Source organism: Aspergillus oryzae, chromosome 2 (genome assembly GCF_000184455.2).
Source record: "Aspergillus oryzae RIB40 DNA, chromosome 2".
NCBI lineage: Eukaryota > Fungi > Ascomycota > Eurotiomycetes > Eurotiales > Aspergillaceae > Aspergillus > Aspergillus oryzae.
Genome location: NC_036436.1, coordinates 2,440,149 through 2,465,861, shown reverse-complemented (window position 1 = coordinate 2,465,861; position 25,713 = coordinate 2,440,149). Strand labels below are relative to the sequence as shown.

The following is a 25,713-nucleotide window of genomic DNA, read 5'->3' as shown; positions in this document are numbered from 1 at the left end:
ACATGACACCATATGTTGAGAAAGGAGAAATAGGTGCCTTTGAAGCTGACGTGCGGCGAATAGCATTTTGGGGAAGTTACACTGCCGATCAGTATGTTTGCTTGACCCGTAGCGATGTGTCTCAAAGGTCTGACATTGTTATAGTTTCTGGGGCTTCTACCTAGGAAGGCCATTTCGAATGAATGCAGGAGACATCACCGTCCCGAAGCTTGCGTCCGATTTAGGTGCGGAGAAAGAAAGCACATGGTACCCTTATGGACTTCCAACGAAATCGGACATTCTGAAGCACGGTCTAAGGAATCCAAATGAATTGATCAGCAGACAATTTGCCGTTTTATGGGAGATAATCTCACCCGTTGGTCATATTTTGTGAGCACTCAATTCCCTGAAAGCATGGCTTAATGCTATCATGTTTCATCATGTGTACTAACGCGGTGCAGGTATGGTTGCTCCGATATTCCTCGGCATGACCTCCAAAGGTTATGCCATAGGGTAACAGATGACTTGTTTGCCTGGAAAGCAAATCTGCCATCTATTCTGGATATCAACCTTGAAAACGATACAATTCCGCAACTCCCCCAGCTCCTAATGCTCCAGTATGTCTATGCGTCATGTCAAATCACGAAAATGATTGAAGGCAAAAGCTGACTTGAATGCAGTATGCAATATCACCAAATTGTGATTTTCACGCACAGACCTTGGGTTTCGAAAAGTTACATCCAGCCGCGCGCTCCTCGTCAGGGACCGGGTTATCACCATGCTCGGCGTATGTGCATCGAGTCTTCGACGGCAATCGCACGGCTGCTCCATATCTACGAGAAGTTCTATACATTCCGTCGCATGAACAACCAAGTTGTGGCCATCATATTCAGCGCAGCTTTGATGCTCCTTTACGTCACAATCTCAAACACTTCCACTTCTGGCAGAAATCCCAGTGACAACCCCAATAACAATGCGGAAATGGTTGCTTACTTAAATCTTTGTTTCCGTGCATTGGACGAACTAGGCCAGTCGTTTGAGAATGCCAAACGGACCCGTGACTTCCTGGTTAGTCTACAACGAAGGTGGCAGGCCCATATGCGCAGGTCAGGCTCCGCTTTGAAGCGCCAAATAAGCAATCGGCCATCATCGCAACATCTAGTAGGCCTCAGCTCGGACGCAGATGCTTCCAGGAAGAAGACACGAATCACTGCCCCGAGAAACCAGATCAACTATCCAGTCTCAGCGACTGCGGCGTCACAGGCTACTACCGCCGTTCCTAACCAACCGCAATCGCAACCGCAACCCTCTGGGCAACATCCCCTCGACGCGACTCAGCATATTGGGGTGCCTGGGGAATTCGACTGGATTCGCAACTCTGACCTGCAGCTGCTTTCAGGAAATTTTGGTGACAGTAGTTTCTCCCAATTTGGTAACGTCAATACGTTCGGGGAAGACCCTGCATTGCCCAGTCTTTCTGATATTGAGCCCTGGTGGGATACTCCAAATGGGAACACCTTTGGGGGATCTTCTTTATAGACAGTATAATATAGATTAATGTGTTAACATGTCCCCAGACTTAGTACTTTATCTCAAATAGGCCGTAGGCCGTATACAGGCGTATTGTATTTCCGCGCATCTTCTCGGGCTGAAAGTCCAGACTAAGATTCAAAATCTCCGCAGAGACAATGCCTCGATAGTTTTCATTTCATGGGTTGTAGATCATATATTCTGAATAAAAACGAACTTTCAAGAACGGCTCCTATGGCTCAGTTGGTAGAGCGCATGACTAGTAATCATGAGGTCCGCGGTTCAAATCCGCGTGGGAGCATTCTAATTTCTTTTTGCTGTTGTTCTTTCTCCGTTGTCTTGCTTTTTACTGTATCATTGCCATCTTTGAGACCCTTTCTCACTCACTTCTTGGCCTTTCAGCCTATCATCGAGTTCGCAGATCAACCCATTCCACGACCCCTTTCCGCACTTACCATCCACCCATTCCCTAGCATTCCTCTGTCAAAGGCAAGCCACATCTCAGAAGCCACCTGACACAGCGTAACATGCTCCTCATCAAAAGCTTCCTCGTGATCCGAGAACCATGCCGAACGTATAACATCATGAGCCTGCTGGCACAGGACCGAGCGTCGTAGATGACGAGCAGCCAGCCTTGGCTTATTATGAACGGCTCCTATGGCTCAGTTGGTAGAGCGCATGACTAGTAATCATGAGGTCCGCGGTTCAAATCCGCGTGGGAGCATTCTAATTTCTTTTTGCTGTTGTTCTTTCTCCGTTGTCTTGCTTTTTACTGTATCATTGCCATCTTTGAGACCCTTTCTCACTCACTTCTTGGCCTTTCAGCCTATCATCGAGTTCGCAGATCAACCCATTCCACGACCCCTTTCCGCACTTACCATCCACCCATTCCCTAGCATTCCTCTGTCAAAGGCAAGCCACATCTCAGAAGCCACCTGACACAGCGTAACATGCTCCTCATCAAAAGCTTCCTCGTGATCCGAGAACCATGCCGAACGTATAACATCATGAGCCTGCTGGCACAGGACCGAGCGTCGTAGATGACGAGCAGCCAGCCTTGGCTTATTATCAGCGCACCCACTTCCTTCTGGAAGAGGCGATGGCCAGTCTTTGGGAAGAGTCGTACCCACGGTAGAGTCACTTTAGTGGGCCGACTGCGGCGAAGTGGATGTCGCCTCGTACGGCTGCCACTGTAGTCTGAACCATCCGGTGGCCATCGTGAAGGGGTCTTTTGACGGCGGGGAGTGTTCAGCTCCGTAGCATGATCATATTTAGGTTGGGTACGGGGCTCTGAGCTCGTATTCGTAATGGATCCGTTCTTCGCATATCCTCTCTTAGGACATCATCCTCGTTAAGACCATTGTCAATGTCCGCAGCTCTCTCAGAGTCAGCAGCAGATTACCTCCGTCTCAGCAGAGAGACTGGATATTCTCGCCATGTAAGATATTCAGGAACCGACCTGGAACATCCCTCCAGGCAATCTCAGAAAAAGAACCGGTGACTCAAACGCCCCAGAATACCGCCGCGGGATAACGAAAAACCGCCTTCACGCATCAAGCAAGGTAAGCAAATCCTGCGGAGAAGTTTTCCTCCGTCGCGGTAGTACTGCGGCGGTCATTGAAGCTGAATGAGCGGGCGCAGCAAGTAAGTAGTACTCGCTTAACGCCGGTCCAATCACAGAGCGGCCCAGTGCTGCTACTGCAGTGATCGACTGTGCTTCTGTCAGCGCTAGGGGAGCCGCCGATGTGGGTGCCTAGGGTGCCTGGACGCACAGGCATGGAGTTTTGCTGGATTTAGTCAAAGTCGTGGATTGGGGTTGGGGATTGAATTTCTTGGGCTTAGATGGTAATTGATTGTTACGGTTGTTGTGTTTGGGTTTAGTACGGCTGTTTTTGTGGGGTTGGGGTGTTGTGTTTGCTTGGGGTCCTTGATAAAGGGCCTGGTGGTAGATAGGTGACTATATTTGGATTCCGGCTTTGTGGTGAGGATGATGATTGTGCTATCCTGAGTATTTTGGTTAGTTTTGGGTTATAACTTATTGATGTCTGGGTTTGGTGTTACGGGCTGCTTACCTTAGGGATATGTATCCGTTATTACCTACAGGAGTTGAATGGCTGAGACACGGAGATGAGACGAGCCTTGTGTTGTTGTGAACTGGATGAAAGACGAGTCTGTCGTGTGACAGACGAAGGAGTTTGATAGCGATGCGCAGTGCATGGTTAACATGTCCTCGTATACAAAGGAAAGTTCAGAGAACAACAGGCTGAACAAACGGTCGCGGGAACTTTCGACAACAAAAGGGAGCGTCCCTTAACTAGCCATAAGGGGCAGCGGGGGTTTTCGAAATCCCAACCGTTGTATTCCAGAATAGAAATAATGGAAACTTGGGATGTTGTTCGTTCCATGGATGAAAGAATGTTCCCCTTGCCGATCGCACTTGGAATAATTCTTCTCGAACCTTGTTCCCTAACGAAATCAATATATTTATTTCTGGTGAAAACCCGCTAGCCCCCGGCTGGGCAATCTTTATATCACTGCAGCTCAGCCTCTTTTGACAAGGCGTCCCTGTGCATCCCGTTTATCTATTTATCGTGGCGCTCAGCCTGTTTTCTCACTGATTCATACAGGAGATAAATTGTCTTAAGATATTGTCCGACATGGCCGACCCACAGGAGTCTCTTGTTGATATTGTTAAAAAAAATAAATTCACCGCCAAATCAGACGATGAGATTGTTGAACTCTTCAAGAACGCATTCAAGACTGAACTCAATCATCTAAAAAATGCAAGTCCCACCGTGGAGTCCGGTGCGACGAAGAAATGGAACGGGACACCATCACAGAAAGTCTTCGGGGATGATTACCACGAAGTCAATCGAACACTAACCAGCATGTTGGCCATTAAATGGGTCCTGACTGGCGATTATAAAACTTTTACAAGTGGTCAAGATACCGGGAAGCTGTCGGAGAAATCTTTCGTGAAAATGCAGGAGTTCTTTCGCGATCGATTGCCTACCCCAGAGGATGTTTATGCACTTATTGTTGCATTGATGATTGACGATATCGGGAAGGACAAAGCTCTTGCTGAGAATGTGGAAATCCCTGAGGAAAACCATGGAGAAGTGTTGCTCAAGGCCGTGGAGAAGGGATTAGTGCCTGCCTTGGAAGCCATCACGGATCAAGCCAAGAAACAGAATATCATCCAGAGCCTGACCATCGGCTCGAAACTTGATATTTCACAGATAGTCCAGGGGGAAACCGTCCCGCATAGCATGCTTGCTTTGAATGATAGCCGGAACCTGCATGATGCATTCAATATCAAGGCCATGGTAACGTTGCTGGACGTGGGAGGGGCTGCTGCGCATAGTGACCCGCGCGGGTGCATTGTGATGACACAACCGATATTCGATCACTATATGAAGGCCATCGAGCTCTTGGATGAATATCGCAGAAAGGAAAACCCAGGCTGGCCAGAATGCTACAACAAGTATCTGGCTTACCGTGCTGATATTCTGAAGGACAATGGGTTCGCTTTACTATCTACTAAAGACTCGGAAGAGCGTGCGCTTCTTCGACTTCTTTGCATGGGGTGAGTGGAGACTAAGTCAAAAGCAGAGCAGTTTCAGAGAGCTTTTTCGGATTTGCCATCTTCTACAAAGACGGCCCTGGTGGAAGGAATGAGTGTAAATGGCATCGACGATGGTACTGCCATTCTTCCCTACTACGCTCCCGGTATCCTGTCAGAGGTGCTGAGGGATGTACCTGATGAGAGAACCATCCCGTATTTGATTGCCTTCATGAAGTTCCTGACTGGAGTATATGATGGCTCCAAACCTGAGCCCGGCGAGCCTGGTGCCCTCAAGGAACGTGACTTGGCCCCTATGCAGGGATTGGTTAAAAGCCCCGAATTCAAGAAGAATCCAGAAATTTTGGCGAAGGCCACATTAGAATAATGGTGTGCAGAGGAATTTTTTCTTTTCTTTTCTTTTTTTTTTTTTTCCTTTTCGTTTTGCTATTCGAGCCTTTCGCTGGGCCTCTTTTGTGCTACATTTGTTTTAACGGGTTTTAAGAAGTTGTGCTTGGGTCTACGGAGTTGAACGCCTGGTTTCATGACATGCTGATGCTATTAGAATAGTAATGACAAAATATGGCAATGAGATGACAATGATGAACGAACCAATAATTATATTCTATCCCCATGATGCTTGTACTTGTAAAACACTATTGTTATCAGTCGCTAAGACGCCAGAGAAAAGCCCCTAATTTTGATTAACCGAGACGTGTTCAAGATTATAGAATTAGTTGGCTTCCAGTCGACTAAAGGAAGCACTCTTCAGGGGATCGTCCATATCGAGCGCGGCACCCGTATCTCTCTTAGACACGGAACGGACTACCTCGAGTGACAACTGCGGATCTTTGGAGTAGACCCGCAAGCCTACGACACACACAGCATTCCAAGGGTCACTGTTGGTCTCCTCAAGACAGCCATTGGACGTCAAATGTGCAGGCTTTGGCTCTGCTGGCTCTTCAGGGGGCATATCAAGGTCAGGGTCAAACTCAAATCCCTCCAACATGTCCAGATCTTCATGATACGATGAGACACTGGAGTACGTGGAGTCTAAAGTCGACTGTGCCGACTGGCTTTTCCCGATGATCTCAGCCTCAGAAACATGAACACCGTTGCACTGGATGATTGGTACGCTGCCGTTTCTTGTATGCTTCGCACCAAAGCCAGCACCTGAACCGTTACCCAGTTCGACTGGAGACTGGACTGGGCCGTCCGTGAGAATCTGCTCGATAGCTTTGTTTCTAACAGCGTTGCTTTGGCCTTTTGCAGAAATCCTCTCAGCCATCCTTTGTTTCCGGGCGGTCATCTTCTGCTGCCGAATCCATTCTTTTTGCAACTTCTTCCTGGTGGCCTCGATCTGTTTCTGTCTTTCTGCTGCCTTGCGATGATGTTCTAGTTCCTCGCGTACTCGCCTCTCATCCTCCGTCTCGACTACCATGCCTTTGGCGTGGGCTAGATCGTACGAGAGACCGATCTGAACGAGCTTTTCTCGTTTGATCGGTGCTAAGCGGCTTACCGCTTCCTCGGTCGATTCCATCTCGCCATTTCTGTACGCCGTGACTTTCATCAGTACATGGTAGCGGCCAGGCTCGAGATCCACTTCTGCGTTTACGGATCGACAGATCAAGTGGCTGCTTTGGCTGCGCACCATGTAGTCATCTTCGCCTTCCTTCTGCACCCGGAACTTGAGGACGAAGCCGTATTCACCAGCTAATCCCCTGAAGTAGCGCGAGTCCAACTTTTCAGGTTAGCGGGGTTTCTCCCAAGTCATGCGTGGAAATGCAGCCTGGGAGCAGGAGCTTACCTGGGAGAGGACAAGGACCACTGGGCCTGCTTTGGTCACGTTCACCATGAATTTAGTGCTGTGGTAGTCGGCAGACCATGGCACATTCACGGTAGTCCATTGCTGTGCGATCGACCATTCCGGTCCAAACAGACGGGTACGGTCGAAGTGCTGATATTTCTTGAGAAGGTCATCATAGGAGATCCAGAAGAACTGTGACATGTGTTGTTAGCAATCATACTGAAGTATACCGGATCCCAGATCCGAGGAGCCATACACCATCGTTGCCGAATTTATGTCCTAGTTTTTCCATCCACTCGGGTGTCCATTGCTCTGATCCGTCACTCCATGCGCCAGTCCATTCTTTCTTACCCCAAGGGTTCCTGAATTGATCAGCTAGTGATGCATTGTCGCATTCTTGGATCGACATACCTTAGACGAAGCAAGCGCTCTCCATCGATCTCCTTTGCATCCATAATAGAGTATGAATGGTTCTCGGATATACCCTTCCTGTCTCTTGGAGGCCCCCGATACTTCGGGTCCAGCCAGTTAGAGTACAAGCCAGTACCACAACCAAAAAGGAACTCTTTGTTCACTTTCATAAGCTCTTCCTTCCAGAACCTATCTTTGTCTAGGATGCTGCTCGACAGGATCTCGGAAGTAACACCGCCAGTTAAGTCTTCAATAGCCTCCCTATGCAATGTTAGTTGCCAATAGACTCCTTGGATGGGTAGCGGCAACACTGACCCCACAAAACCACCTTCGATGGCTGAAAAATCGCCATGGGCTTTTGCATAAGCCTTTTCAAGTAATGGCAGCCAGGTTTCGTTCTCATCTACACACCGAGCAAAGTACAGAGCTCGCGATCCTGTCTGCCAGACCTTGCGGTACTCTTCTTCTGTATCAGCCCGATTGATGTCGTCCCAGATCGGCCGCTCGTCGACTGATTCATCGTAGTCGGCTGCTCGCAAGTATAATTTGTCGTCCACGATACATTGTTGCCATTCGCCATCTGGAAAGGGTAAGTGTCTTTTGCATTAGCAAAAGATTGACACAGGATATGACATACCGCGATAGAAGACGAATCCATAGACACCGATCTTCTCATCCCGGGCTACGCAAATCTGCTCAATTAAACCCTGTTTATTGCCCATTGTGCAGAGGGCAGCCATGAACCAACAGTCACCGTCGCGACCCTGGCGTACGTCGGAAGCAGTTGGTCCATTAACGAAGAACCGTGGCTTCTCAAAGATTTCCTAAAACCACTCGTCAGATCACAGCTATTTTTCGACCGCAACGGCATAACTTACTGTCACTCTCTTCACACCCCTTGGGCGCATCTCCATATTTTCCTCCTCGAGCGTGTCCAGGCAGTTCCTCTTTCCTGACTTGAGATCAACTTCGATGTCGAAATGCGGGTCTGTATATTTCTGGTTCAGTCGCTCGCATTCTTTCACAATGCGATCGACGGCCCGTCGACATTCCTTTCGAGCTTCCTCATAGGACTTGCCCGCATCTTGTCCCTGAATAACACCTTTCGGTGCTCTTTCTGCTTTGGTACGTGCATAGGGATTGTCGGGGAGTACGGTATAGACCCTCCCTGGGAATTTGGAGTTGAACTGGTTCCAAAATTGTCGCAGGGTTTCCTGCGGCGTTTGACTTGCCCTTCGCTTTCGACCCCCTGAGCGCGTTGAGAGTGGTGGAGTGAAAACCATGTCGGTGAGGTCGTCGTCGTGGTCCATTTTTGCGAGGCTCTTCTGGGCCCTGCTGGCTAATGGCGTCAAGCGGGGTAGTGATGGGTTTTGAGATTTGGTCGCAGCATCGAAGGTCACCGATACATCTAAGGGGCTTTTATACGTCGAAGCGAGACCTTTTTCAGCTCGGAATTTAAGAAAAGAAGGAAAGGAAGAAAACAAGGCGCAATCTAAGGATAGCCTCGAAACAAAGGCTTCCGGCGGCCACCTCGTGTCGATACCTGAGGCTGAGCGAATCAGACTGATAAAGTTGGTGGACTGGACCTCTCTCGTCACACACCTTTTAATCCAGAATGACGAGTAAGCCAATAGGGATGTCGGTAGATATGCAGTCTAAAATTTAGCTGGAACGCCTTGTACGCAATGGCAGGGTTTAGCTCGTCTTCTTTAGTTCAGCGATTCGGACCATAAGCGAATGATATGCAAGCTGCGCTTATGCCGAACACTCTCTAGACCGTTTGAGTCAACGGGCTGACAACCCTTGCTAACAGAGATCCCGAGCATTGCATTTGGCCCCCATTTCGCATGCTCAAAATAGGAGGTATCGCCGTACTTGTCAAAGCATGGCAGCTGAACGGACTCTACCGAAACTCCATCTTCGAATGTAACATGTCCACTAATGCCTTACTGGAGTAAGCGTATCTTAAAGCCCTAGTAATATGACTGGCAAATAATACCAGGTGCATATGCAGGGAAAGGACTCCGTTATTTCCAAAGGTAAGAACACAGCCGACGATCGAAATGTTGGCGAGTCTTGTCAGGCTGGTCGACAGGCCCAGGCCAGAATTTATCTGGAGGCTGTGCAATTCTGCAAACATCCACCAGCAAACGTTGGAGTTAATCTAGTAGAGCTAAAAGCACAGTAATAATTGATGTTATTGGGCCATAATTCGTCACTAGACTAGTTAGTATATTGATAAGCGATGGGATCATTGGGATGTCGAATGTGACACTTGAGTTAATTCTTGAATTCCCCACCCAGAGAAATCCACACGGGCCTTCAGAAGAAAATTAGGCCAAGGCGAAGGAATCGTTGAGGCTGAGCGAGGATTATTTTTTACTGGCCAATTGCCTGGGTCGCGCTGGACACACCAGAAAGCATCCCAAACCCGTGGTCCACCACGTGGTACGGAGTAGTTCCGTTACGACCCTTCTTGCTGTACCCCTTGAAACTTACACGAATATATAAAAGATTTATAAATGGGTATGTATGCATACATCAAGACAACACTCCTTGCAATATCCAGTAACCTAATCTCTTTCCTGCCGGTCATCGCACCATGATTAACGCCCTGAACAAAGGAATAGAAGACATTTAATAATAAACCGCAAACCAGTCGGAAAAGGAAGATGTCAATTAAAAAAAAGAAAAAAGAAAAACATAAGAGCGTCGAAGCTATTCGGAGAGAAGGCAGCAGTTACGCTATACGGATAGCGCCTCTGAGTCTGCCACAGCCGTCCACGAACACATTAAACATGATGAAGGCGTATCTTAGTGCCTGCGGGTGCGACCGGAATAGTGAGAGCTACCGTACTGGAAGTATGGATGCATGCAGGCCTGCTTAGCAGAGATACGCCGTGCTGGATCGTATTCGAGAAGGGCATCTAGAAGATCAAGACCGTTTTCTTCTAAGCCAGGAACGAGTGCGCGGGTTTCTTCTCGCTTCCACTTGGGGAAGGTCGGCTTATAGTCGGGGAAGGAGGTGACGCCGGGCCAGGCAACTTCGTCCGGTGTACCAAGAAGTCTGTGTAGAAAAGAGCAGTCAGAGACCATGACGTCTTTTTTCCCTCTCTCTTTTTCTTTGTCTTCAACAAGTGGGTCAACATACCGGAAAATCTTGAAGATTTCATCAATTTCGGAATCTCCAGGGAAAAGGGGCTTTCGAGTGCACATCTCTGCAAAGATAGCTCCACAAGACCACATGTCAACACCAGTAGAGTACTGGCGTCCACCCAGGAGAATTTCGGGAGAGCGATACCACAATGTCACAACCTAAGATTGAAGGGTTAATGCCAATGTAAAACAATAGCAATTAGTTTCCAATATAAATACCTCATGGGTGTATGTTCTCAATGGAACACCGAAAGCTCTTGCTAGTCCGAAGTCTGCCAGTTTCAGGTTGCCGTCACGGTCGATCAAGAGGTTCTGAGGCTTGAGATCTCGATGCAAGATACGGTGGCTGTGGCAATAGCGAATTCCCTCAATCAACTGAGCCATGAATTTCTTGACCATGGCTTCCCCAAGTCCCATACTCTTGCTTAGTCCAGAGCCATCCGGGAGTGCTTTGCCACGTCCACCTTCGCTTACAGGGAGAGCCTCCATGTATTTCTTGAGGTCCAGGTCCAGGAACTCAAAAACGAGGTACAGTTTGTGGCCATCTGCATGAACAATATTGAGGAGTCGTACAATGTTGGGGTCGCTCATTTCCTTCAATAAGGAAATCTCACGGATGGCCGTGCTTGGAACACCTTCATCTTCTGCCTCCAACCGAATCTTTTTCAAGGCGACAATGCGGTTAGGATGTGTGAGCTCACGGGCCTTGTAAACAACACCGTAGGTTCCTAGTGAGAGGGATACGAGTTAGCCACTGAAGAGCCTCAATTCTTCAAAAAGGGGTGGTCAAGGGTTGCAGAGCCTAAGGCCATTCTTCGGAACCTTACCCTCTCCGATTTTCTCGATCTTCTGGTAATTCTCCATGGTGACTACGCGATATCCGAAGAGTAGTTTTACAGGCTAGGTTTAGGCGAAGGATCTCAAGTCAATCGTCTCTCCTGGGCCACCAAAGCGCGGGGCAGTAAGCAGAAATGCACTGCAAAACGACAGCGTTGTGTTGCCCGGGGAAGAAGCGAGAAGCACAACAATAACGGGTTTTCTGGTTGGCGTCAGGTAGCTGCGTGTCGGTCCAAGGGACAGTAGTCAACAGCTACGGGAAGTGCAGACTGATCGCCGACTAAGCTCCAATCTCGAGCTTTTAAGGATTTTGACTAGCCAATTCCGAAAAACCTGCGTTGTCGAATCGATGGGTCACTTCACTGGAGTCTTTTCATGCCCCTTCTGTGGTGGGGAGCAAAGGCGGTCAAAATGATATCAACAACGGTAAACAAACCCGCGTCTCAAGGCGGTGAGTACCTTCACACGTTTTTTTTTTTTTTTTTTTTTTTTTTTTTTTTTTTTTTTTTTTTGAGTTTTTATTCTGGATGTATATATGCATACATAAAATACATTTCCAGACAAACAAGGGATTCTCATATCTTCCAATAGACACCGAAATTTCACATGTGTAATTATCGGTCGCAAGTCGAGGATTTATGTGGTTTTGAGATAGTTCGCACTACTATACTGGGACTAATGTTAAATGCAGTGAACTGATTCACCGAGTATTAAACTGCACATATCTCCCGCTATGGCTCACATTAAAGAACTCAATGCTCATGAACGCCCACCAGAGGCTGTCCGTCACCGCTATAAAGAGATCCAAAAAGCCACGCTATCGGATATAGATTCGGATCATAAGATTATCGATCTTCAAGCTCTAAATCCTGATAAGCTTCCGAGTGACATATCTCTCGCACAATGGATGCCGGGTGAGCAAGTGCAGCCGGTGTTCCACCAACTTGTCCGTGCATATGGAGAAAGCCAAAATGATGAAGATACTTCCCATAAGGATATCCCAGTATATACGCATCAGTCTATCTCTGGTCAGCATCATGCCCTACTGCCTTTGTCAAGTCATAGCACAATCGGCTCCTAACAAATGGTAGGTTTGCAAATGATCCCGTCATTGGTCCCCCCGGCGGTACAAGTAGAGCTGTTGTCTCGCTTATTACATAGAGACTTGTCTAACAAGGAGCATCAAACAAATCTTCATCTACACTACAACATTACCTATCCTGGTGAAACGGAAATTGCCCCCATTGAAGGTGGCACATCAACGTCGTCAGCGGGTAATAGCCCAGAAGGCAATGGCGTCCTGTCATTCTTCGAAGATGACCCGGCTCGTGTGGTTTACCCCAAGGATCCAGCCGTACATAAGCCATTGACTGTTCAACAAATGTTAAATAAGAAACTCCGATGGGCAACTCTGGGCGGTCAGTATAATTGGACTACCAAAGAGTATCCGACGGAATGCCCGCCAGCATTTCCGGAAGATGTTGCAAGTGTTCTACATGCGGCATTCCCACAGACAGAAGCCCAAGCAGCCATTTTGAATGTTTACTCGCCGGGAGATACGCTGAGTCCTCATCGGGATGTCAGTGAAGAATGTGATGTCGGCTTAATCAGTATCAGTTTTGGTTGTGATGGTCTGTTCCTCATCAGTCATGACGATGGAAAAGGCTGTGAAATTGTTCGACTTCGCTCCGGGGATGCTGTGTATATGGACGGCACGTCACGCTTTGCATGGCATGCTGTGCCCAAGATCGTTCCAGGAACATGTCCAGAATGGCTTGCTGATTGGCCATTGTGCCCTGTTGATGATGCGGATACTTCGAAGTACGGCAGGTGGAAGGGTTGGATGTCAGGCAAGAGAGTCAATCTGAATGTTCGGCAAATGACGGTCACAGATACCCACACTTGAACTATTGTCACGAGAATATGGACGAAAGAAAAGAGAAAGCATGGCGTCATATTGGCACAACAATGTCCAAAATACAAATCGAGTTAACACAGCAGTTTCTACTGTAAACATCCAGAGAATTACTCACTTGACACGCACATATGAACCACTATACGTCTGGCATCAAGCATTGACTCTTGTTCTCAGTAGCACTGCAAAGCTTTCTCTAAGCGGCAGCCTCGAACAGCATATAGAAAGACAACGAATTCGCGAATTCCTTCTGGTTACGTTCACAGGTACTTGGGTACGAATGATGTTTATGAAGCTTTGCCTTGGTTATAGAATAGCTTGATAGCGCAGACGCAAGCCAATAGTATATGCCATTTGGGAGAGAATATCAGAATATTGAGGAATCAACAGTTATCTGTATGATGCTTGTATCATATATCAACGCGAAAAGAGACAATTAGCTTCGCACCATTCTGTATGAAGGCAAAACATCAACACAAAATTGTCAAAAAGAAAAATCCAAAGGGTATACAAGATCAACTATAAAGGAAAGCCTATGCCGCCGAATCCAAGCTCTGCGCCTCACACATCTTTGCATAAATACCACCTTTCTCAACCAACTCACCATGCCTACCACACTCAACAATCTTGCCACCCAAAAACACGAAGATACAGTCTGCCTCGCGAACCGTCGAAAGCCGGTGGGCGACAGCAACTGTAATCCTCTCCCCACTTGTCGCAGCTTGCATCAATGCGCCCTGCACAACTCTCTCCGATTCTGTATCAAGCGCACTCGTCGCCTCATCTAAGAGTATTACCCGAGGGTTCCTGATCAAGGCTCTTGCAATCGCAACCCTCTGTCGTTGTCCACCAGAAAGCTGGCTACCACTGGTTCCGCAGGGCGTCTGGAGCCCGTCCGGCAACGAGCAGATAAAGTCCCATACATTCGCTGCGCGGCATGCATTTTCGACCTCGGAGCTTGGAGCACTAGCTGATTCCGATGGTGCAATGTCCAGCCCATACGAGATGTTCTCCAAGATGGTCCCCGGAAATAAGGTCGGCTCCTGTTGCACAAGTGCGACCTGTTGTCTGTATAAAACTGGGTTCATGCTGTTCAGTGGGGAGGAATCAACACTGATGGTGCCGTGCGTTGGGTCGTAGAAGCGTTCTAACAGCGAGATCATCGTACTTTTACCGCAGCCGGAGGCACCTACTAGAGCTACAAATTGGCCTTTTCGTATCTGGAATGTGATAACAATGTTAGTTCTGTGTGCTGGCAATAGAAGCGGAAGGATAGGCGTGACAGACGGCATACGTACGTTAAACGACACACCCTTCAGGATCCGGGTATCTGGTGCTAGAGGATAGGAAAATTGGATGCCCTGAAAATCAATCGCCTGACAATTGTTTGACGGTCCGTTGTCGCGGTTTTCTTTAGTTTTTTGGATCAGAGGAGAGAGATTTGTTATCCAGAAATAGTAGTTTGCCGCTTCATTAGCTTTCGTGAAACTGCTTGAGAAGCTGAATAGTTGGCCAGCAGCCTGGCCAGAGAAGTATACGCCCATGAAAGAGACAATAAATTGGTAAAACGTGATGTCTCCGTCATGAATCAACTTGGAACCCCACCTAGAATTCATGGTCAGTCTAAAACTCAGGAACTGAAGACAAAAACAGAGGAGTATAAGAAGAAAGCATACCAAAACCCTAATGCAAGGATGAAATACTCAATAGACTGAGTCAGGGAGAACCACACCATCATACTGAACAAAGGACGAATCGATGTTTGAATCGCTTGGTCTAGCTCATTGGTATATCTCTTCAAGATATTTTTCTCCATAGCGAGCGAGGAGACTGTTCGGATAGAGAGTACAGCCTCCGATGCCATCGAAGCACTCTGAGAGAACCTCTTTCCCATATCCGTATCCATCTTGGTTTCAAGGCGGATACGCGCATAACCTGCTATTACCATAGGCGGTAGCCCGACAAAGACACCCATTACACCTAGCTTCCAGGCTATAGCCAGAGAGAGTATGCTAGACGCAAGTACGTTGATTGCCGCGAGTACCACAAGGGCTATGTTAAACCCCATGAGCTCTAAAATCGCTTGTGGATGCGAGTCAAGCCGACTCGTTAATGCACCAACTGTGTTTTCAGGTCGGTCGAAAAACCGGAGATCTTGTTTGAGCATGGAATTCAGGAGGTCGTGGCGGAAGACCTTGTTGAAAGTCTGATGACTCGAGTCAGTGAAAATGTCATGTTCAAGGCAGATAGATGCCGTACCTGCGCAATAATATTTGTGGCCCAGCCTAGACAAAAGTAAACAACGAAACAGCCAAGCGACATAACAAAATACATTAGAGCAATGAAGTTTCCGCGTTCAACCATATTTGGGGCTGAGAATATGTCCATAACATTAGCTAGGAGTAGCGCTTGCCCCGGAAAAATGGCAGCTAAAGAGAGTTAGTCAGTTCAATGGACAATAGTAGAATTAGCATATTTTACCTCCTGCCGCGCAACAGATTATAGTGAGGAAGTACCAGAATTTCAGCTTAGGTGTTCTGATGACCAGCTTGGCTATGCTGCGAAGAATGCCGCTCTTTTTGTATAGTCCAAAATCTTCGCGATGCTGGAGCATTGTCAGCTGCTGTGCCTCGGCCGTTTGATACCGAGCAAGTGACTGGACTGGCTCAGACTCTTTATCAGGTATCTCGTCTTCAGTACTTTGCTCCTCATCATCTGCCGATCGTGCCGCTGATAGATCTTGTGCCTTGACTAGACTCGCATATGCACCGCCTCTGGTAATTAGCTCGCTATGTTGACCTTGCTCGACAATTCTCCCTTTTGACATCACAACGATATTGTCCGCGTTGCGGATAGTTGCCAATTTGTGCGCAATTACTATAGTCGTTCGGTTCTTGGAAGCTCGATCTAAAGCCTGCTGCACTATACCTTCGGCGTGTGGATCCAATGCGCTAGTAGCTTCATCCAAGAGGAGGATTTTTGGCTCAGAGATAATGCTGCGTGCAATAGCGATTCTTTGTTTCTGCCCACCTGATAAAAGACCCCCTCTTTCACCAATTGACGAGTCGTATCCATTGGGGAGGTTCATGATGAAGTCGTGCGCAAATGCAAGCTTAGCTGCGTCTTCCACACGTTTGCGCTGCTCTTCATATGGTGCAGTCTCCCACTGTGTACCAATAAGGCCATTCATAATGTTATCAAAAACGCTGCCGTTGAAGAGGACCGGTTCCTTACTAGCATTAGCCGTGTCATGAATTTGCTTACTGCCCATGGCTACTAGTTACCTGTTGTACAAGCCGGACGTTTGTGCGAAGCCATCTTAGATTCAGCTGCGTGATATCTCTCCCATCTAACTTTATTGAACCGGCCAACGGCTTATACCATCGCTCTAGAAGCCCAACAATTGTACTTTTTCCAGACCCACTAGCGCCCTTGTTTTGCCGTATGGGTTAGCACACTTCCGGTTTGTATACAAAGAGGAGATAGGAAACTTACGACAAGGGCGGTGACCTTCCCTGCCGGGACATGAAGGGAAAAGTCCTTTAATACACAAACATTTGGACGGCTGGGATAATTGAAAGTAATATTATCGATGTTTATCACACCATATGTATCTTGCGGCTTATCCCCGGACTCATCGAGTGGATTGATCTCAGATTCCCTGTCTATCAAAGCAAATAGTTCTGCAGCTGCGCTAGCCGCACGTGTGAACGTTACTGTATGAGAAGCGATGGCCGTAATGGTACTCGCCGCAATAACCACGGAAAAAAGGACACTTTTGTGCGTTAGCAGAGGATCATAAGTTGCCCGTTCGACCAAAATTGGAGAAAGAGAGAGAAGGTCTGACATACGTGAAGACAGTACCAATGTCTGGGATATTCCCTCGGGCGAGCATGTGAATACCTTGCCAGAATGCTAGACCCATTCCAGCATATATAATAAAGTATTCGGAGCCGAACATGAGGCCATAAATTGGATTTTTCTTCATCCCAATTTTAAACACACTTTGTAGATATTGTCCATACTTGTGGGTGATCCTGGGTCGAAGACTGAACGCGTGGACAGCTCGAATACCACTGAGAATATTTTCAGCATACGAAGCTGACTGCGCGTTGACTTTAAGAATGTTCGTCTCATATCCAGCATCAACGAACGAAAGGCCACCGCCAACAGCAATCAGAGCTGGAACGATGCAGCAAATTATCAATGTCAATTTCCAATGACTGACAAACGCAATGATAAAAGCTGCTATGAACGTTGCAATTGCTTGGATGAAGATTCCTAGTTTCTCTGATATTCCAGAATGAATTAACTTGCCATTGGACGTGGCTTGCGTTGATATTGAGCCGCCAGTCCCTTGATCGAAGTACCCCGTTTCTTGACTGAGGGCCGCACGAAGGTATTTGTATCGAATGTTTCTAGTCAAGTGGTAGGCTACGTATGTGAGGAGCGAGGAGTAGATGTAGGTACAACCAAGCCTGGCTATCCCGATGTAGACAAAGTATAATCTGCGAATAAACGGTATCTGTTAGTCCTGAGTCTCTTCCATATCAGGGACATAGAGTCTCACGAGAATTTGCTGACTCGAGACATGAAGTTGTCTGGCAAGCTGGTGCCTAAGGTGGAACCACTGAGAAGTGTCATGAACTTGCCTATTACGAGGTTTACTAGGGCCAAGGCAACACCTGAGCCAACCGACGCAAGCAAACTGATCAATCCGAGAACATAATCGATAGGTCGGCCGAATGTGAAGACTCTCTGTAAGTCATGTTCAGTCAAGGCATACGTGACTATTGAAAAGGAGTTCTTGTTTTATACCAGAAAACTTTTGAATGTGGAATGGCTTTGTATGTCTTTATGTTGGCTTTGGTTATCTTTGACCGAAGATTTCGAGGAACCAGCAGCTGGTTTCTCCATTGCTGATGAATGGGTCATGGCTGGACAGATACCGGTGTAGTTATATGAATAGATAAAGAAGCGTTTTCTATGAGCGTATAACCATAGAGAATGAAAAGAAGTTCCTCTGATATTTTTATGTACAGACTACTACTAAGCGTTCCAGGGGCTGCCTAGGTTTATACATATCTGTAAGAATCAGATCCACGCAGCCATCTTTAACTGGGACACTAAGCATGATTAACTGATTTGCCCCATAGAAAGTCAAAAAAAAATGGCTAGAGGGGAATAAGGGGTGTCCATGCCAATAGTCGTATCCAACCAAAAAGGTGTTACAGTGGCTGAATTGGCATGTGGACACAATGGTAAGATTCTACAGCATATACTCTGTGCTCTCTAAGATTAACCATGATTAAGGCCGCTAGACGGGCTTACGGGATGCCAAGAGCCCGTTGCCGGACGCCGGAGTGCGGGTCCTTGGCATCCCGCAAGTCCGACCCACTAGCCAATCCTAGGCAATTCCTATATACTCCGACCAAGTCCAGGCTTCATAGAATGATGCATTCTCACTTAGCAGGCCAACTCCTATGTTTGCCCCTCTTAGGACTATTCGTATAGTCTCCATTATACTACTCATAGCTCCTCCGGAAGCCTCCCACTCCAAGTTCTATTACTTCCGCACTTATGGAGGGGGATACCGATGACTCCGTGACTGACGCCTCCGCTCCGGATAACTCCCAGAAAGAAGAGCATGGGAGACTGCTAGAGCGCCAAGCACGAGCTGTACGAGCTTATTCCTGCCTTCTGCTTCCTGCACCCTTCATCAGATCGCTTGTTGACCCATGCTAGTGTAACCGCTGTCGACAGCGGAAGGTACGCGGCGCCATATTCCCTAAGGCTGTAGGACTAGTCACTTAGAGGATCCTTTTCATTTCCTAGATTCGCTGTGATCGCTCGGTCCCCTGCTCACAATGCATTCGTGCAAAAACTCGATGTATGTACTCAGGGCGCTATAAGTCTCGGGAAAAAAGACAACGGGTTTTGATTTCTGCCCAGTAGTAAGTACTCCACCATATAATCGGATATCTTATGAGCACTTACTCAATATAATCAGTGAGCAAAGAATGGAATACATGGTACAGAAGCTGGATGAGCTCAGCCAAAAGGTGGCCGCGTTGAGCAATGCGCCATTCATCCCGTCGGGCTCCCATCAGCCTGCGATTATCGAACCATCTCCTGTGGGTGAACGTGTCCCGGATACTTGTCCATCAACATTTGTGTCTCATCCTCAAGTGAAGAATGACTTGAGGAGCTGCACTGCAGCCTCTAAAACTGAATATGAAGGCGGATCGTCACTGTCTGCCCACGCCATTTTCGCAACGAGGTATCTCCAAGACGCGGTTAGCAGCACAAACTCTGCCCAGATCGCGCAGGAGATGACATCGATTCTTGATACGCTACATGACATAATTGACGACCAAAAGCAGCAAAGGGACACCCTTGAAAACCTTTACCCACATGCCAAACCAATACCCCATGGCTCCAGTATAAGGCATCTCCCTATGCCACCAGTTGAAATGACTCTTGCGTGTTTACGGATGGCCAAAGGTGCAGCCCATCATCTTCATAATGCTTGCGCCTTTTACTGACTCAATACAACACTATTAGAGCAACCCAGGGTTCAGCGTTTCTGGCTTATCGAATTGATATCTATTTCGCAGTTCAACGATTACTTCTTAAGAGTCTACTCACCTGGCCCAGCCACAGATGCTGATATGATCATAGTCAACGGAGGCCTATACTGGCTTTACTGCGAGTGTGCTAGCCTGTTTGTAGATCAAAAGGTTAAGGGGAACTATATGGACCAGGCTATGCTATGCCGGGATAATCTCGAGACAGTTTTGTCAAATCTCCCATTCCACATGCCAGTCACCACTGATGTTGTCTTTGCTATGAATGTTGCAGTAAGCTTACGAACTTTTTCACCCAACCACCACACCTCTTTTGGTTTAATAAGTAGCATATGCTAAATATACCCTAGGCAACATACTGTCTCCAGATGGCCAAGCCGTCAATAGCATGGAGTTTTATTACTACAGCATCCCATCTATCCCAAACGCTCGGTCTTCATAGCGCCCACGCTCTAAGCACAGACAACCAAGAGACCAAGGACCAAAAGATTCGCCTATTTTGGGCCGTGTTCCTCACGGAGAAGTGGTTGTGTCTACGACTGGGTCGATCGTCAACCTTTCGAGATGAAGATATCACGGCACCGCTGGTGACTTTCGACCAGAATGTGGAGACGCTGTTGGTACCCAAGTGGATTGATTTAGCGAAAATCCAGGGAAAGACATACAATGATATCTATAGCCCTAGTGCTCTTATGCAACCGATTGATACCAGAATCTCCCGTGCAAGGACTCTGGTCGCTGAGGTAAATAAACTCATGGTTTCTGAAGATGAGTTAGAGGTAAGCTCCTGCGTTTCTACCGCACCATTGCATGCGTGGGATCTATGCCTATGTTGAACTCGAAGGCTTGATCATGATCTCGTTGTCCAAACTAATGGGTCTTTTCAGAGAAGATACAATGACGCAAGACGCCGTGCTATCGGAGACGATCTCCACGAGATTATTCAGCGTTCAGATAGGGTCTGCAATCTATCTCTACTATCACTCATCTATCGAGCAATCCCTCCTAAGAAGCCCTCGGGAACTGCCTTCTGTGATGAATGCATAGCTACAGCACGAGAAGCACTCAAAGAGCATGAAAAGTGTGTTGCCCTGATTCTCAAATGCCCTTGGGATGAGAGCTTTCTGGAAATGTACATCAACTGGTTAGTTAACTGTTATCCACCACTAGCAAATGAACTAAACTGCTAATTTATTTGACCAGGACCCTACTCCAATTTCCTTTCTTCCCTTTCATAGTCCTTTTCTGCTACATCGTCGAGACATCTGAGCCCGACGACCTTAAATGTCTCGGCGCTTTTGTCGAGGTACTCCAATCAGTTCGCTCCACAGCAACCTACAAAGTGTCCAGAAATCAGGTCCGCCTTTTTCGAGCCCTATATGACGTAGCAAGAAAATACGTGGAAGTGAAGGCTAGCACTCCCGGAGTACGAATGAATGTACCAAGCAGCAACAGCACGGGTGGTCATATTGCGAATTCTAATGCCATAGGGTCTAGCATGCTTCTTCAGTCATCATCAGCGAACCTGGACCAGGTTTCTTCTAACCCTGGAGTTCTACACAGTGTGTCTGAGGCTGGTTTGTCTAACCCATGGGTGAATAGTGGTCAGCAGCTATTGACACAAATACCTGGGTATGGGCCCAGCGTGTACCCTTCCGCGCCCCCACAGACTGATTTGAATAATAATATGGGAATGGACTTAACGGGGATGGAGCTGGGAGACTGGTTCTATGAGAATCATCAGATGTTCCGGTTGATGGATGATGGGCAGCTTTGGTAACTGTTTAATGACTTTTAGTACGTTCAGGTGGGTTCGCTTACAGATATAATGGAATTCGGTAATCGTTGGTGTTGATGCATTTAGAATTTAAGTTACTGAGATATCTCTATACAAGCGCATCCATGATGGTCCAGACTAAATATGGCTTCGAATAAATTTATCGAATAACCGAGGTCCATAACAAAAGTAATCAACAACAGCAGTTTTGGCCAAGACACCGACGGCGAAGCACAACATCAATTGCTCTCAAAGCGTGTGATGTGTTTTGCGTAACAGATAACTCAATCTGTATCACTGCATCTCAATAGAGACGCTGAATCAATAAACGATACGAACCTGCCCCGCAACCCCACCATCAAGTTAGCTCAAAACAGCAACCGCGCGTTGCACCGTCCCCTCCAAGGACCTAGGTATCCCATTTGCCGTCTCAACAGTGCATTAGGGCGATAAGGCGAATGTTATAAATAAGTCAGTTCCCCCCCCAATTCTCTGTAAAGCTTCCTTTGATGTGTTTCATAGCGCAACATCATATACCTCCTACCTTCCCCTTAGTTGATCCCCAATAGCTTACTGACTATGACTAATACCACTTATGAACAGTTGGGGGACCTCAAACGCCGATCCATCTTGGGGGCGATTCCTGCCAAGTGGAGATTGCAGAATCCTATCCCCCAGGCGGATGAACTTCGTGATGTGACCGGCGCCTATATTCAACAGTTCTTGACTCCTCAAGAAATAGAGATAACGGAAACTGATGCGGCGGGGATTACGGAGCAGACAACTTCTGGCAGTTGGACTGCTGTCGAAGTGGCCGAGGCGTTTTGTCATAGGGCTGCACTTGCGCACCAGCTTGTATGTTTTTGTCGGTTCTCACTGTGTTTGATACGTTACTCAATGGTTACTGTAGGTGAATTGTCTGCATGAGGTGTTCTTCGATGCTGCAATTGAGGACGCAAAGAGACTCGATGCATACTTTGCTGAGCATAAAAAGCCGATCGGCCCGCTGCACGGCCTGCCTATCAGTTTGAAAGATCAATTCCATGTCAAAGGTGTCGAGACAACGATGGGCTACGTAGGATGGATCGGAACGTTTCAAGGCAAGAAGGACGATCCGAGGCGGGCCACATTCGAGAGTGAACTCGTTAAGGAGCTTCGAAATCTAGGAGCGGTATTGTACTGCAAGACGAGCGTGCCTGCAACTTTGATGGCGGGCGAAACCGTCAACAACATCATCTCGTATACTTGGAATCCTAAAAACCGACTGCTATCCAGTGGAGGTAGTTCGGGTGGTGAAGGGGCACTGATCGCTTTGAAAGGATCTCCCGGTGGCTTTGGAACTGATATCGGCGGGAGCATACGTATCCCAGCTGTGTTCAACGGAGTTTTTGGGATTCGTCCATCGTCTGGGAGAATGCCCTATGAGGGCGCTGCAAACTCAATTGACGGCCAGAATATGATTTTATCGGTCGTTGGGCCACTTGCAACTACCGCACGTTCTCTGACACTACTGTTCAAGACTGTTCTCAGTCAGCAGCCATGGTACCATGACCCACTCGTGCTGGAGCTTCCCTGGAGGGCGGATGTTGAAGAAAGGACTCGAGCGCTGATAAGGAAATCAGCTGACGGTTCTCCTTCCCTTGCATTTGCTATCATGCGCCACGATGGCATGGTCCGACCTCACCCACCGATAGCGAGGGCTGTCGAGATCGTCGAACAGACTTTAAAGCGATTGGGCCATAAGGTAACGCAGAACCTGAAGGGACAAGGAGTATACTAAGATATATATATTGATGTGTCCTCCTAGGTGATCGAGTGGAAACCTCCTGCCCACCAAATTGGCATAGACATATTTGTAAGTTCCTAATCTGTCTAGTTCACCTAACGTTGGTGATATTGACCATAGTAGGGTAGGGTCTGCGTGGCTGATGGTGGAGCGGACATAGCACACCATCTTGGATTGTCGGGAGAACCAAAATCTCTCCAATGTATTGTGGGGGAGGGTATTCCACACATGAGTGCCCTAGAAATCGCTGCACTCAATGTGGAAAAGCGGCAATATCAAAAGCTTTACATGGATTACTGGAACAGTACGGCTGAGATAACCGGTACCGGGCGCCCTGTCGACGGTGTGATCTGTCCATGTGCGCCACACGCTGCAGTGATCCCTCATAAGTATGCCCATGTTGGGTATACCGCGTTCGTTAATCTCTTGGACTACACGAGCGTCGTGTTCCCGGTAACCCAGGCAGACAAGAAGGTTGATGTGCCTGAACCGAAAGATGATTTCCTGAGTGAGATAGACAAGATTGTCCATGAGCAATGTGAGTTTTCTTTCTTCGTATAAGTTGACATGTTCCGGAATTACTAACGCCTAGATAGATGATCCTGAAATGTACGATGGTGCTCCTGCCGGTCTTCAAATAGTTGGACGGCGACTGGAGGAGGAGAAGATGTTGACCTTAGCAGACTATATCAGCCAAGAGGTAAGCTTACATTCTGGTATTAGCCAGAACTAAGCAACATAGCTAGCTTTGGCGAATCTGTAGGTCTAGTGCTCGAAGAATGAGTGGGGGCACATGGTGATAGTAGAATAGTTAGTGATGATGTTGGTGTATTTCTCGACATTGATACCAATACGGTTTTCGTTGCTATCCCTCATCTTATCCTGATTATGCTTGAATCAGTTAAATTCATTGTAACTTGGGCTTTCTATTGCCTCTGTTAGTCGAGTTTTTGGTTAGTGCAATCGGGGTAACTAGTCACAACTAGCTTCCGCATTGCTTTGTATGCTTAGTTGTTACACTCCGATGCAAGGGGGGAGAGTATTGTATAACTCCTAAATCTATTTCCAATGAGGGAAACGCTCAAATCATGCTCTCTATTGTTTCAAGTGGTGGTCAGGAGCTCGTCTTAATCGGAGAAATAAGAGGCTGAAATGTCCCCCACAACAAAAGCTTGGCGGTCGGTTGATCGTCACGTTCCCTCGTTATTTCTCTCCTCTCCCTTTGGTCGGTCTCCTCTTCTCCTCTCTGTCCACTCTATCATTCGATGATCCTGTGGCTTGTCGAGTCCCTTGCATTCTACTAAATAATCTTCCATAGCCTTTTCATCGCCAGCGTTTACGCATGCTTGATTCTTGTCATGCCTTGAACTGGGTAATATTGTTGGAAGGCGATTTATCCTTTGTTTCGTGAACGCGTCTCGCTCAGTCCCACCGCGATTCTACATCTACCTGCAGCCACAACCATTGCGTCCTTTGTGAAACATGGACGAAAGCGCGTCTAATCGTCCGATAGATACCCCGGAAGGCTCTGCTGGGGCCGATGACGCGCAGTCCGGCGCTGCAAAGAATGCAGCTGTCAAAGACCGGAAGTGTCAATATTGTCACCAAGCATTTACCTCGTCTTCCCTGGGCCGTCACCTCGACCAGTTCCTCTTTAAAAAGAAACCGGACGGTGTCCATGATGTCGAGGAAATCCGGCGCATTCGAAGTGGCATCACTCGACGACAGGCTCGCACCTCGTCTGGCAAACGGGACACTCCTGAACGAATCATAGGGAAAGGCCAGTTGGATCCGTATGCGAGTGACTCAGGTGCGAAGCCACGCGACGGTGTTAGAATGATGTTTAACACCCCCACCTGGCATGCGACTGGTGTTATCAACGATATTCCCAACCCCAGTCAGTCCCACGATGTTTCCAGCACATCACGGTTTTCCGCTTCGCAAACTCGGGCCCCTAAGCCCCTCCCTGATTATGCGAGCAGAGGCGCTAGCGCCAACAATCCTGATACGATGAGAGCGCTGGAGCTGGCTTTACGGGAAGTACTGGACAATATCAAGGCCGCAACGTACGTTTTCCACTTCATGGTGCTGGTTGCCATGGGCTATTCAAGTTGCTTTGTTGCGTATCGGTACACTGACCAATCATACGGATAACAGTTCAAGAATGCGCCCTCGATTGTCTCCATTCGACTTCGATATTCAGTCGCAAACGTTTCCTTCACTCTGTCTGCAACTGCTACCCCCGCCTCCAAGCTTATTCGCGACTAGTCCGTTCCCATCGCCTTCTTCCTTTCCACTCCAGCCTCCTGGCGTGGAACATGTTGAGATTATTCGACAGGCTCTTCGTGCTAAGATTGATCAGTGGC

General features: G+C 47.6%; 9 protein-coding genes and 2 non-coding genes across 11 annotated transcripts; 8 read left to right on the top strand and 3 right to left on the bottom strand.

The window, feature by feature from the left end:
• Positions 1–960: 960 nt before the first annotated feature.
• AO090003000138 (uncharacterized protein) lies at positions 961–1,518 on the top strand (the record flags this gene model as incomplete). Its single annotated transcript, XM_001819314.3, has 1 exon — positions 961–1,518. One exon carries the CDS (start codon positions 961–963, stop codon positions 1,516–1,518), a length of 558 nt encoding a protein of 185 aa, XP_001819366.3.
• A 219-nt stretch (positions 1,519–1,737) lies between these two features.
• Positions 1,738–1,810, top strand: AO090003t00003. The gene has a single exon. It is a non-coding gene; the product is annotated as a tRNA-Thr (tRNA).
• A 350-nt stretch (positions 1,811–2,160) lies between these two features.
• Positions 2,161–2,233, top strand: AO090003t00002. The gene has a single exon. It is a non-coding gene; the product is annotated as a tRNA-Thr (tRNA).
• A 1,933-nt stretch (positions 2,234–4,166) lies between these two features.
• On the top strand, positions 4,167–5,099 carry AO090003000136 (uncharacterized protein; the record flags this gene model as incomplete). Its single annotated transcript, XM_001819312.3, has 1 exon — positions 4,167–5,099. One exon carries the CDS (start codon positions 4,167–4,169, stop codon positions 5,097–5,099), a length of 933 nt encoding a protein of 310 aa, XP_001819364.3.
• Positions 5,100–5,804: 705 nt separating this feature from the next.
• Positions 5,805–8,599, bottom strand: AO090003000135 (calpain-like protein; the record flags this gene model as incomplete). Its single annotated transcript, XM_001819311.3, has 7 exons — positions 5,805–6,812; positions 6,879–7,070; positions 7,135–7,240; positions 7,290–7,550; positions 7,605–7,869; positions 7,927–8,113; positions 8,168–8,599. The coding sequence occupies 7 exons, from the start codon at positions 8,597–8,599 to the stop codon at positions 5,805–5,807; spliced, it is 2,451 nt and encodes an 816-aa protein (XP_001819363.3).
• A 1,504-nt stretch (positions 8,600–10,103) lies between these two features.
• Positions 10,104–11,309, bottom strand: nimX (cyclin-dependent serine/threonine-protein kinase CDC28; the record flags this gene model as incomplete). Its single annotated transcript, XM_001819310.3, has 4 exons — positions 10,104–10,356; positions 10,441–10,604; positions 10,665–11,173; positions 11,273–11,309. 4 exons carry the CDS (start codon positions 11,307–11,309, stop codon positions 10,104–10,106), a joined length of 963 nt encoding a protein of 320 aa, XP_001819362.1.
• A 1,057-nt stretch (positions 11,310–12,366) lies between these two features.
• alkB (oxidoreductase, 2OG-Fe(II) oxygenase family) lies at positions 12,367–13,188 on the top strand (the record flags this gene model as incomplete). Its single annotated transcript, XM_001819309.3, has 1 exon — positions 12,367–13,188. One exon carries the CDS (start codon positions 12,367–12,369, stop codon positions 13,186–13,188), a length of 822 nt encoding a protein of 273 aa, XP_001819361.3.
• A 542-nt stretch (positions 13,189–13,730) lies between these two features.
• On the bottom strand, positions 13,731–17,841 carry AO090003000131 (ABC transporter ATP-binding protein; the record flags this gene model as incomplete). Its single annotated transcript, XM_023234748.1, has 8 exons — positions 13,731–14,802; positions 14,874–15,482; positions 15,530–15,626; positions 15,679–16,426; positions 16,482–16,628; positions 16,693–16,972; positions 17,049–17,705; positions 17,768–17,841. 8 exons carry the CDS (start codon positions 17,839–17,841, stop codon positions 13,731–13,733), a joined length of 3,684 nt encoding a protein of 1,227 aa, XP_023089841.1.
• Positions 17,842–19,670: 1,829 nt separating this feature from the next.
• AO090003000130 (fungal specific transcription factor domain-containing protein) lies at positions 19,671–21,564 on the top strand (the record flags this gene model as incomplete). The annotated part of the gene is made up of 5 exons (XM_001819307.3): positions 19,671–19,701; positions 19,762–20,057; positions 20,135–20,563; positions 20,672–20,928; positions 20,988–21,564. The coding sequence occupies 5 exons, from the start codon at positions 19,671–19,673 to the stop codon at positions 21,562–21,564; spliced, it is 1,590 nt and encodes a 529-aa protein (XP_001819359.3).
• A 576-nt stretch (positions 21,565–22,140) lies between these two features.
• gmdA (putative general amidase GmdA) lies at positions 22,141–24,080 on the top strand (the record flags this gene model as incomplete). Its single annotated transcript, XM_023234747.1, has 5 exons — positions 22,141–22,416; positions 22,472–23,332; positions 23,369–23,416; positions 23,471–23,885; positions 23,944–24,080. The coding sequence occupies 5 exons, from the start codon at positions 22,141–22,143 to the stop codon at positions 24,078–24,080; spliced, it is 1,737 nt and encodes a 578-aa protein (XP_023089840.1).
• Positions 24,081–24,829: 749 nt separating this feature from the next.
• Positions 24,830–25,699, top strand: AO090003000128 (uncharacterized protein; the record flags this gene model as incomplete). Its single annotated transcript, XM_023234746.1, has 3 exons — positions 24,830–25,413; positions 25,505–25,614; positions 25,686–25,699. The coding sequence occupies 3 exons, from the start codon at positions 24,830–24,832 to the stop codon at positions 25,697–25,699; spliced, it is 708 nt and encodes a 235-aa protein (XP_023089839.1).
• Positions 25,700–25,713: the final 14 nt, after the last annotated feature.